At 31.2% G+C, this 12407-nt stretch overlaps 1 protein-coding gene across 1 annotated transcript in view; it reads right to left on the reverse strand.

Annotated features, from left to right (window-relative positions):
* The window catches only part of LOC121370843 (mitogen-activated protein kinase kinase kinase 4-like), a 45855-nt gene that overhangs the window by 10533 nt on the left and 22915 nt on the right, over positions 1 to 12407 (reverse strand). Inside the window, exons 16-18 of the mRNA XM_041496345.1 lie at positions 4996 to 5190; positions 2091 to 2161; positions 152 to 428 (exon numbers count right to left, since the gene is read on the reverse strand). Coding sequence (XP_041352279.1) covers positions 152 to 428; positions 2091 to 2161; positions 4996 to 5190 — 543 coding nt within the window. The remainder of the gene's footprint in view (positions 1 to 151; positions 429 to 2090; positions 2162 to 4995; positions 5191 to 12407) is intronic.

Here is a 12407-nt window from a genome sequence, read left to right on the forward strand (position 1 = left end):
CAAAGGTTTTTACCATAAAATATGAAATCCTGAGGTCAGTTTTCTTCAACATTATACATGGCTGTTGTGAAGTAGGAAATGCACACAGTACTGAGATCAGCTTACAAATAGAAAGAAAATGTGCGAATCATAATGAGACAAAAAGTAATACCTTTAATATCTCTGTGTATAATACTGTTTTCATGTAAATGTTGCACTGCTATGAGAATCTCCTTGGTGTATCGTCGGCTTACACTCTCAGGCAAGCCGATCTTGGCTGCTTCCTCTATTGTCCCTCGATCACAGTACTCCATAAAGATCAACATCTCGTCTTTGTGCACTTCAACACCGTAATACTTGACCAGGTTTGGGTGCTGAATTCCTTCAAAGTTCTTTATCTCGTCAGCAATTTCTCGGAAAGCCTGCTGGTCATTTGGTTGAATCTTCATCTGAATAACAAGAATTCCATGTAATTAAATGTCTCGCCTGCCATAAACGTTTTCAGTGCGCTGTGATGAACATCCATAGGTGCAACTACAAACCAAGTTTCACTGACATAAGATTCATTGGTTGTGAAAAATGGATCTAAACACAAAACTTTAACATTAAACATTAATGCAAATGTTGAGGCCTCTATAAAAACAACATGTAAAAAAAAAATCTCACTTCGTAAAGTAAAGATTGTTATATTTAACGACACCACTGGAGCACACTGATTAACTAATCATTGCTTAATGGATGTCAAACCTTTGATCATTCTGACACGTAGTTATCAGAGGAAAACTGCTACATTTTTCTTCATTTAATGCAGAGATGGATCTTTCATATGCACTTTCCCAGACATGAAAGCACATCCCATGGGTTTTGTCCAGTTATGTTGCACTTGTTGGTACGAGAAAAAAACACCAATCAGTTGAATGGATCCACCACTTCGCAAAGCCGAGACAAAATTTATATTGGCTACAAAATTACACCAGTCTTTGCAGTCTTGAAAAGGCCAGTATTTTTTAATTTTTAGGTTTATGAACAAGAACTTTTGTGCACAAAGGTAGGAGAAAGGAAAACCCCCCCAAAAAAAACCTGTTTGGGGTGTATCAGTAGGGGTGATTTTTTTTTTCTCTCACTGTTACCTTACGAAATGCGCCACAATAGACTAGAATGGTAACTGTTTTTTTCTTTAGAGCTATTTGTGGAAGTCGGCGGCAAAAAAATTAAAAATAAAAGTGAAAAATAAGACTCTTTTTTTTTTTTTTGAGCAAAATTTACATCGGCGGGTTTGTAAACCGAATAATAAAAAATACTGGCCTAAGGATTACTGCAAGTGTTTCATCAAGGAACAAAAAACAGGAATATATTCTGGGGAATTCTGGATGATTTTGATCTTTGAATGTTATTCTATGTAAAATTAGTTTAATATGTAAATAAAGCAACTGTAGTTATACTTTAAGAATAAAGGTGAATTGTATTTATTTAAAGGAAACAAATGTTTTCTTAACAACAGTTCTGCACATCAGTGGTTATTAGGTGCTAGCATGTAGTCATGTAGTGTTTGCTTTCATAAAGTCACAATAATGCAAAATTTTAAGTTTTAATCCCATGATATTAGGTAGTATGTTTACTATTTCCTTCATAACGTTATGATAATCTTTTATGTTTTTGTTTTTTTATAAAGAAAGTAGCTTTCAACATGTGCTAAATATTAAAGGGACATACCCTAGTTTTTAAACACTAAAGCATATTTTTGACTATTATAGCTGTTTTTGATAACTGAAATCATACTTTACTTAGATTTTATAGTTTAGATTATCCATTTCCGTACATTCAAAGTGTTTTTGGTCTTCCTGGTGTTTATAACATCACAAAATGTATTTATCATATTTTTAAAAACGCACGTGCATCTGAGAAGTAACAGTTATGGAGTCAAGTTTTAGTCTATTTTTAGAGGGTATTTCACCATTTCAAAGTCACAGACTCATGTTTCACTCAATTGTAACTTTATCTGAATGTGTTACAGGCTTGTAGATTAAATAAACTTAGTGTTAATTTTTACGGGTTGAAACTAGGGAATGTCCCTTTAAATATATCAGCCATATAAAAATGTATGTACAAACCTCTTTCATTGCCATGAGCTCTCCAGTTTCCACATTTACAGCAGTGTACACTTTGCCAAATTGTCCCTCACCTACAATAAAAAAAACTATTTTGTAATCTAATGGTACAAAAGGACTTGATAAAATTAATGAGTTTAGGTGTTTAGTTTGTAAAATTCTGTGAAGATCCTTACTTCTTTCTGAACTGTGAAGAAAAATCTTTCATATGAACTGCAAGCAGATGACATGAAATCGTATTTTGATTGCAAAATCCATGCAAAAGAAAACAAACCTTAGGGCTTTTAAATTTTATTGTCCCTAGAATATAAAAAGGCAGTGTCAGGGTTGGGGTGCCCTGAGCTCACAATCTCACAATATTTTTTAAATTTCATATGATATACACAGTTTTATATACATACATATAAATGGCAAAATATATACACACGAATAGATAAAATCCATGTATATTGTTGTTGTTGATATTTTGTTTGTTTGGTTTTTTTATTAATTTTTTTTTAAATTATTATTTTCTGTTTCTAAGAAGGAAAAAAAAAGAAAAAGGAGATGTTATGTACGGAATTAGTATTGATACAAGAAAGTATTATAAAAAGATGTGTGAAGGAGTATAAAGTGGGAAGAAGGTATTTTAGAAATAAATGTATCTCAATATTTGATAGATTTAACAAATTTTTATGATGTTTGAAATAAATTATACCACTGCTCCCATACTGTCTTGAAATCTTCATAATTACCATTTTTATATAAGATACATTTTTCAGTTTCCAACTTTTCTTTAATTATAGTTTTTAAGGCAGAGAAGTTTAATTTTTGTTTTTGTATTTTCATGGAATAAATATAATATTTTATGTTAATAATTAACCAATTTATTGCATATGTATTTGTTTTTTTAACAAGACCCAAAATGGCAATATGTTTATCTATAATTATGCACTCTTCTATAGTATTGAATATCCAGTTTGTAATATCTTTCCAAAATTCTTTAACATAGCAACACTCATAAAATAAATGTTCAATTGTCTCTGGCATACGATTACAAAAAGTACATTTATTTGAATTAATATAATGTATTGTATATAGAAATGTGTTAGTAGCGAGAAATCTGTGTAGAATTTTATATTGAAACCAACGTAAAGTTGTATCTCTAACGCATTTAAATGGTATATTGTAAAATATAATCCATTCTGCTGGTGAATAACAAAAACCTTTATTTTTATATTTTAATTGAGACTTTGGAATGGTTTTTGTGTAGCATAACAATTTATATATTTCTCTACATCCCGTTTTGTCTTTAAGAAGTTGTTTTAGCTTGTAGGGATAGACTGGTTTTTCGTTTATAATTGACTCGTTTATTTCATCATTATGTTTTCCATATATTCCTATGAAACATTTCACTGCATTAATTAAAGAAGCATACTCTAGAAAATTAGTTTTTATATTAAATTTTGCAATAAAATCGCATAGATTTAGAAATCCTCCATCAGTATTAACTAAATCACTAATGAAACAAACTCCATTTTCTGCATATTTTTTATAAAAAATAGGCTTCTTATTTATTAATATTTTACTGTTAAACCAAATGTTTATACCAGCTATATCGTTTTCATTTTCTATTGGTTGTTTACACTGGATGTTTCGCCAGCTATCTAGAACATGTTCCCAAAAAGGGTTAGTCATATTTTTTATTTTTAAATTAATAAAATGATCACCATATATAATTAGTTCTTTGGTCGATATACCTGTAACTGACGAGAAGAGACATGGCAGTTTTGTATTGTTTAAATTAATAAAATGATCACCATATATAATTAGTTCTTTGGTCGATATACCTGTAACTGACGAGAAGAGACATGGCAGTTTTGTATTGTTTAAATTAATAAAATGATCACCATATATAATTAGTTCTTTGGTCGATATACCTGTAACTGACGAGAAGAGACATGGCAGTTTTGTATTGTTTAACAATAACCTTCTTATCCACGTTGATTTTAATGATGTTATAAACGTAGATAATTTAATCATTTTTAACCCCCCGTTTTTATGGTCCTGAATTATAACATCTCTTTTAATTTAGTCAAGTTTATTTTGCCAAATGAATTTGAAAAATCGCTTATTTAACTTTTCCACTAACTGTTCTGACGGGGATGGTAGTGAAATTAACAAATTTGTTATTTTTTGTAATATTAGTGATTTTAACACTGTGAGTCTGCCTAATGGTATAAGTTTACGGGCACTCCAAGCTTTTAATACAATTTCCATTTCTTCTATTTTTGGCTCGAAATTATCTTTAATAATATCTTGTCAATTTAAAGAGAAATTAATACCTAATAAAGTAAATTTAATTGAACACCATGCTAACTTCCATCTAGAATGATGAAACACTTCTTTTGAATATCTTTTCCTGCCTATCCATATTATCTTTGACTATGAATAATTTAGCTTCAGACCAGATATTTTTGCAAAGAAATCGAGTGTAGTAAGTGTATTATACAGGGAATTTAGGGATCCATCCAAGATAAAGGTAGTGTCGTCGGCATATTGAGAAATCAGGAATTCTTCTCCCTCAATATTTATTCCTTTGATTTCTTTATTATTACGTATACCTTAGGGACATTGATCATGCATATTATGAATAAACTGAAATTGTTTGGAGGTATATTGTTCGCTGTGATCTAAAAGAAGGCATCTGTGCTAATACTATTTGTTGTAATCTGAATGCATACAAATTTCTGTGACTGAATATTTTTTAATCTGTAATTTTACATCCTTTATCCACTTAGTTTCAACCACAACACTTATTTAAAAAACCCTCTTTACCAACTGACATACTGAAAGAGTTGTTATAACAAGCCGTATTCTTTTCAGATTAACATTAACTGAATTTACACCGATATGAAACAATTCTCACCAATTTTAATACCACGTTGCCATCTGAAGTTGACGCGTCTTACACTGATGTGATGATCAATCTCATGCCCCCGCTCGGTAAACCGGCCAATTATGTGCTTCTCTCGCAGCTTGGTGTTTCTGTGTTGTTCCAGACGATCTATCGCTCTCTGAATGCGATCATTGCGTGACAAATTTGATGTGTCACCAGAAAATGCTGACAAAACAGACAGAATGTTTATTAAATATTCAGCATGGATAAAAACAAATTCCGCTAAATATTTTCAGTGGTATTTCAGAAAAAAATTATAAAATTTCACCGGTAAATATATATAAAATGAAAAAATGAAAGTCATTCAAATTGGTTCTGGATAATTATAGAAAGGCTTGACTATATATGCAGAAGTCCCTATGTATAGTGGCATAACTATAAACAAATATGTATGCATAAATTTCACCAGTAAATATAATGAAAAAAATCATGTTTCATATTGGTTCAGGATACTTATAGAAAGGGTTCTTGAGTGTATATGCAGAAGTCCCTATATATAGTTACATAACTATACACATATGTATCTTTAATGTTGCATTTATAGCATTGTACTAAACTAAAATTATTAGTCAGAGATGAAAATGACTATAGGTTAAAAACAAATTTCAATATTTTTTGCATGATTTTGGAAAATGGGGATGAGTCACGTGGTTTGAACAGGGAGGACGCAACAGACACAGCTCCACACAAAAAAGTTTTTTTCTGAAGAATTTGCAGCCTTATATATGATAAGAAGGTACATGTATTTGTGCAACGACCTGTTTGTTTAAAAACTGTCCTCGAAAGTCAGTAAATTACTGAAATATTGATATAAAAAACCGTTAACAAAATTCAGTATAAACAGTCACTAAAACTATGTAGCCATATTTAATGAGGACCCCAAGCCCCAACTCCGACCCAGGCCCAGACAGCCTTTTGAGGCTAACACATTACATAATGCAGAGTTAAAACGTGAGCTGTGATCACAAAACGCTTGAGTGGGCTACATTATATTGTTACATTCTCAGCTCTATATGCTTACTGCATTAAAGTTGACAGTATAAACAAACAATGGCGGCACGTGGAGATAAACGCTATATGTCAAGTAGCGATTCTAATTTTGAGGTGGGCAGAAAAGATGGTACAAGACCTAAGAAAAATGGAACAAAATAGGAAACCAAAACAGTAAAACAAACAGTAAACAATGAGAAACAAGATATAGAAGAACAAACACCAGCCACACAAAACGACAAAACAAAACCAACCCCAGATTCCACCGCTATAGATATTAAAAGCATAATGTCTCAACTGAGTATTATAAACGAAAAGTTAATTACAAGGAAAGATCTAAAATACGAGTTGGATGTGAAAAAAAATGACATTCTAGTTCAATTGAATGAACGATTGGAAAAGCTGGAGCTACGCATTTTGACCATTGAAATTGAAAAGGACCAACTACAAAAAGAAAAAGGAACCAGAATTGGAATCAGCGAGGACCTCACCACGAAAAATGTGGCTTACTTGAAAAAACTACAAGAACACGATAGTGTATCGGTAGCATGGACCAAAGACACGAATGTTTACGTCAAACTAAAATCCAATGAACAGGTAACTCGTGTCGATCCACCTGTGTTCTTAAAAGAGACTGTGTACGACTCAGACACAGAGGAAGAAGAAACATATTAAAAAACTTTTGGATACGTTTTGTTCTCAGATATTATCTGTTCTTCTGCACATATATCTATGCATAGTTTTATTTTAATAACAAATACATCACTGTACGGCAGCAAATGCACCATACAAGTACATGTAATTTGAAACCCGTTTGTGTGTGTGTGTGTGTGTGTGTGTGTGTTTGTTTGTTTGTTTGTGTTGGTTGTGAGAGGTAATTAACAATAATGTGTGTGTTTGTTTGTTTGTGTTGGTTGTGAGAGGTAATTAACAATAATGTGTTTGTTTGTTTGTTTGTGTTGGTTGTGAGAGGTAATTAACAATAATGTGTTTGTTTGTTTGTTTGTGTTGGTTGTGAGAGGTAATTAACAATAATGTGTGTGTTTGTTTGTTTGTGTTGGTTGTGAGAGGTAATTAACAATAATGTGTGTGTTTGTTTGTTTGTGTTGGTTGTGAGAGGTAATTAACAATAATGTGTTGTGTTTGTTTGTTTGTGTTGGTTGTGAGAGGTAATTAACAATAATGTGTTTGTTTGTTTGTTTGTGTTGGTTGTGAGAGGTAATTAACAATAATGTGTTTGTTTGTTTGTTTGTGTTGGTTGTGAGAGGTAATTAACAATAATGTGTTTGTTTGTTTGTTTGTGTTGGTTGTGAGAGGTAATTAACAATAATGTGTTTGTTTGTTTGTTTGTGTTGGTTGTGAGAGGTAATTAACAATAATGTGTTTGTTTGTTTGTTTGTGTTGGTTGTGAGAGGTAATTAACAATAATGTGTTTGTTTGTTTGTTTGTGTTGGTTGTGAGAGGTAATTAACAATAATGTGTTTGTTTGTTTGTTTGTGTTGGTTGTGAGAGGTAATTAACAATAATGTGTTTGTTTGTTTGTTTGTGTTGGTTGTGAGAGGTAATTAACAATAATGTGTTTGTTTGTTTGTTTGTGTTGGTTGTGAGAGGTAATTAACAATAATGTGTTTGTTTGTTTGTGTTGGTTGTGAGAGGTAATTAACAATAATGTGTTTGTTTGTTTGTTTGTGTTGGTTGTGAGAGGTAATTAACAATAATGTGTTTGTTTGTTTGTTTGTGTTGGTTGTGAGAGGTAATTAACAATAATGTGTTTGTTTGTTTGTTTGTGTTGGTTGTGAGAGGTAATTAACAATAATGTGTTTGTTTGTTTGTTTGTGTTGGTTGTGAGAGGTAATTAACAATAATGTGTGTGTTTGTTTGTTTGTGTTGGTTGTGAGAGGTAATTAACAATAATGTGTTTGTTTGTTTGTTTGTTTGTGTTGGTTGTGAGAGGTAATTAACAATATGTGTGTGTGTTTGTTTGTTTGTGTTGGTTGTGAGAGGTAATTAACAATAATGTAATTAACAATAATGTGTGTTTGTTTGTTTGTGTTGGTTGTGAGAGGTAATTAACAATAATGTGTTTGTTTGTTTGTTTGTGTTGGTTGTGAGAGGTAATTAACAATAATGTGTTTGTTTGTTTGTTTGTGTTGGTTGTGAGAGGTAATTAACAATAATGTGTTTGTTTGTTTGTTTGTGTTGGTTGTGAGAGGTAATTAACAATAATGTGTTTGTTTGTTTGTTTGTGTTGGTTGTGAGAGGTAATTAACAATAATGTGTGTGTTTGTTTGTTTGTGTTGGTTGTGAGAGGTAATTAACAATAATGTGTTTGTTTGTTTGTTTGTGTTGGTTGTGAGAGGTAATTAACAATAATGTGTTTGTTTGTTTGTTTGTGTTGGTTGTGAGAGGTAATTAACAATAATGTGTGTGTTTGTTTGTTTGTGTTGGTTGTGAGAGGTAATTAACAATAATGTGTGTGTTTGTTTGTTTGTGTTGGTTGTGAGAGGTAATTAACAATAATGTGTGTGTTTGTTTGTTTGTGTTGGTTGTGAGAGGTAATTAACAATAATGTGTGTGTGTGTTTGTTTGTTTGTTTGTGTTGGTTGTGAGAGGTAATTAACAATAATGTGTGTGTTGTGTTTGTTTGTTTGTGTTGGTTGTGAGAGGTAATTAACAATAATGTGTGTGTTTGTAATTAACAATTTTGTTTGTGTTTGTGTTGGTTGTGAGAGGTAATTAACAATAATGTGTGTGTTTGTTTGTTTGTGTTGGTTGTGAGAGGTAATTAACAATAATGTGTGTGTTTGTTTGTTTGTGTTGGTTGTGAGAGGTAATTAACAATAATGTGTGTGTTTGTTTGTTTGTGTTGGTTGTGAGAGGTAATTAACAATAATGTGTTTGTTTGTTTGTTTGTGTTGGTTGTGAGAGGTAATTAACAATAATGTGTGTGTTTGTTTGTTTGTGTTGGTTGTGAGAGGTAATTAACAATAATGTGTGTGTTTGTTTGTTTGTGTTGGTTGTGAGAGGTAATTAACAATAATGTGTTTGTTTGTTTGTTTGTGTTGGTTGTGAGAGGTAATTAACAATAATGTGTGTGTTTGTTTGTTTGTGTTGGTTGTGAGAGGTAATTAACAATAATGTGTGTGTTTGTTTGTTTGTGTTGGTTGTGAGAGGTAATTAACAATAATGTGTGTGTTTGTTTGTTTGTGTTGGTTGTGAGAGGTAATTAACAATAATGTGTGTGTTTGTTTGTTTGTGTTGGTTGTGAGAGGTAATTAACAATAATGTGTGTGTTTGTTTGTTTGTGTTGGTTGTGAGAGGTAATTAACAATAATGTGTTTGTTTGTTTGTGTGTGTTTGTTTGTTTGTTTGTTTGTGTTGGTTGTGAGAGGTAATTAACAATAATGTGTGTGTTTGTTTGTTTGTTTGTTTGTGTTGGTTGTGAGAGGTAATTAACAATAATGTGTTTGTTTGTTTGTTTGTGTTGGTTGTGAGAGGTAATTAACAATAATGTGTTTGTTTGTGTGTTTGTTTGTTTGTGTTGGTTGTGAGAGGTAATTAACAATAATGTGTGTGTTTGTTTGTGTTTGTTGTTGGTTGTGAGAGGTAATTAACAATAATGTGTTTGTTTGTTTGTTTGTGTTGGTTGTGAGAGGTAATTAACAATAATGTGTTTGTTTGTTTGTTTGTGTTGGTTGTGAGAGGTAATTAACAATAATGTGTGTGTTTGTTTGTTTGTGTTGTTTGTGAGAGGTAATTAACAATAATGTGTGTGTTTGTTTGTTTGTGTTGGTTGTGAGAGGTAATTAACAATAATGTGTGTGTTTGTTTGTTTGTTTGTTTGTGTTGGTTGTGAGAGGTAATTAACAATAATGTGTGTGTTTGTTTGTTTGTGTTGGTTGTGAGAGGTAATTAACAATAATGTGTGTGTTTGTTTGTTTGTGTTGGTTGTGAGAGGTAATTAACAATAATGTGTGTGTTTGTTTGTTTGTGTTGGTTGTGAGAGGTAATTAACAATAATGTGTTTGTTTGTTTGTTTGTGTTGGTTGTGAGAGGTAATTAACAATAATGTGTGTGTTTGTTTGTTTGTGTTGGTTGTGAGAGGTAATTAACAATAATTTGCGAGTGTGTAATGTTGTGTAAACCCATTAAGTTATAAATTTTATATATCCATTCGATAGAGTAACTATTTCTATATACTTATAGTAATTGATATGAAATGTATGTAGGTATGCACGTCAGATGATGTACACGAAAGGTATATATATTAATATATGTATACAAGTCTATCTGCATAACTGTATGCACGTGTGACGCATGGCGTGCATTGTTTTTGTGCGTGCGTGAGCTTGCATACATATATGTATGTCTGTGTGCACGTGTGTAATGTGTGGATGGTTTGTGGGGGCGAGTGTGCATGCGTGTGTGTGTGTAGGTATATTGTTAATAAGTATATTTAATTTGTATTTATAGTGTATACATATATACATATACATATGCGGGGTGTCATATTTAGATGTTCATCAGATAACTGTTACAATATATTATGGAAACATAAAAAAATCAAACTACCTGGTTGTTCGACACTTTTCAAATTTATATTAGTAGTAATAATGTAATTTGATATGATTGGTAAAAATGTAAAATATAATGCAAATCATACTGGCGTAAATTATTACTATTTTAAACTTGAAACGGTATACTTCAAAAATCATCATTAACTATGGATACGGTCAACTGAATACTACTCACCAAATAAGCGACCGGGTGGTTTGACAACTTGTTACTATTTTAGAAACGGCATTCAAACGTTTATATGTGCTTGTTTGATTCACGAGTTTATATTTGCTTATATATTCCAATATATACATATGTACCCTAGATATATTTAGCAGTTAAAACATATAGTCTGAAAATACGATCAGCAATACCTATAGTTCCATATACCAATATACTGACACTATCAGGATCTTAGTTTCAATACATCTTAAAGGTTGGAGAAGGGGACAATGTGACCCTTGATTAATAGGTTTCTTTTCTTGTTTGTTTTTTAATTTTTTATCTTCCTTTCCTCTGGATAGAAATGAATATTTTTAGTGTAATTTTTCTATCCTTGTTGTATACATTTTTACATCAAGAACTAACGATATTTCATTTAATCTATGAAATCTATTTTTCCTTTTGGGGGAAAAAACGTAAGGATAGTTTTGTTCAAATTAAAGACCTGCTTTTTCCTAAAAAGTTAAAAATACAAATCCATAATAAAAAGACTAATAACCACTATAACAGTATTAGGTCTATACATGTGTGTACATATTTCAAACATATTCTTGAAAAGAACAAATCATGGCTTGTCTAAAAATAATAACCCTTAACTGTCAGGGGCTCGGAGACAAGGAAAAGAGAAGAGATATATTACATTACCTAAAAGGCAAAGTATTTAACATTTACTGTTTACAAGACACACACTTCACATTAGAATTAGAACCATTCATAGAGGCACAGTGGGGGTATAAATGCATATTTAGTTCTTATACTGGAAACGCACGAGGAGTAACTATAATGTTCAATAACAATTTTGAATATAAAATACATAATATAAAAAAGATAACTTAGGTATATAACAATAGAGGGAGAGAGAATTACTTTGGTGAACATATATGGACCGAATGCAGATAACGATATTTTCTATCAATATATTTTAGACTGTATTGAAGAATTCCGAAATGAAAAATATATACTTTGTGGAGATTTCAATTTAGTGTTAAAGCAGGATCTTGATACCAAAAACTATAAACACATAAACCATCCAAAATGTCGGAAAAAAATTAACGAAAACATGGAAACATTTGATTTAATAGATCCTTTCAGAGAATTATACCCTAATCTCTGAAGATACACATGGAAGAAAAAAACTCCATTAAAACAAGCTAGATTAGATTTTTTCTTAATATCTAATAACCTGATGTCTATGGTGGAAAAGGTTATAATCGAAAATAGCTATCATTCAGACCATTCAGTAGTAGTTTTAAATATAAAAATGAGTCATATAGAAAAAGGCAAAGGCTTGTGGAAATTCAATAACTCTGTTACGTGATAAAGAATATGTTAACTTAGTCAAGGAAACTATTACTAAAATAACACGTCAATATGCTTTACCAGTTTATGATTTAGATAATATCGATGCAATACCGAAAGATGAAATCAATTTTTCAATAAATAGTCAACTCTTTCTAGAAAAATTACTCATGGAAATAAGGGGGAAAAGTATATCTTTTTCCGTGTATAAGAAAAAATTAAACACCGAATTAGAACAAACTACATGTGATGAAATAAAAGCTTTAGAGGAAAACGAACATGTAGTTGACTGGAAAAGAATCGAAAGCAAAAAG

This window comes from Gigantopelta aegis, chromosome 4 (assembly GCF_016097555.1).
Source record: "Gigantopelta aegis isolate Gae_Host chromosome 4, Gae_host_genome, whole genome shotgun sequence".
Classification (NCBI taxonomy): domain Eukaryota; kingdom Metazoa; phylum Mollusca; class Gastropoda; order Neomphalida; family Peltospiridae; genus Gigantopelta; species Gigantopelta aegis.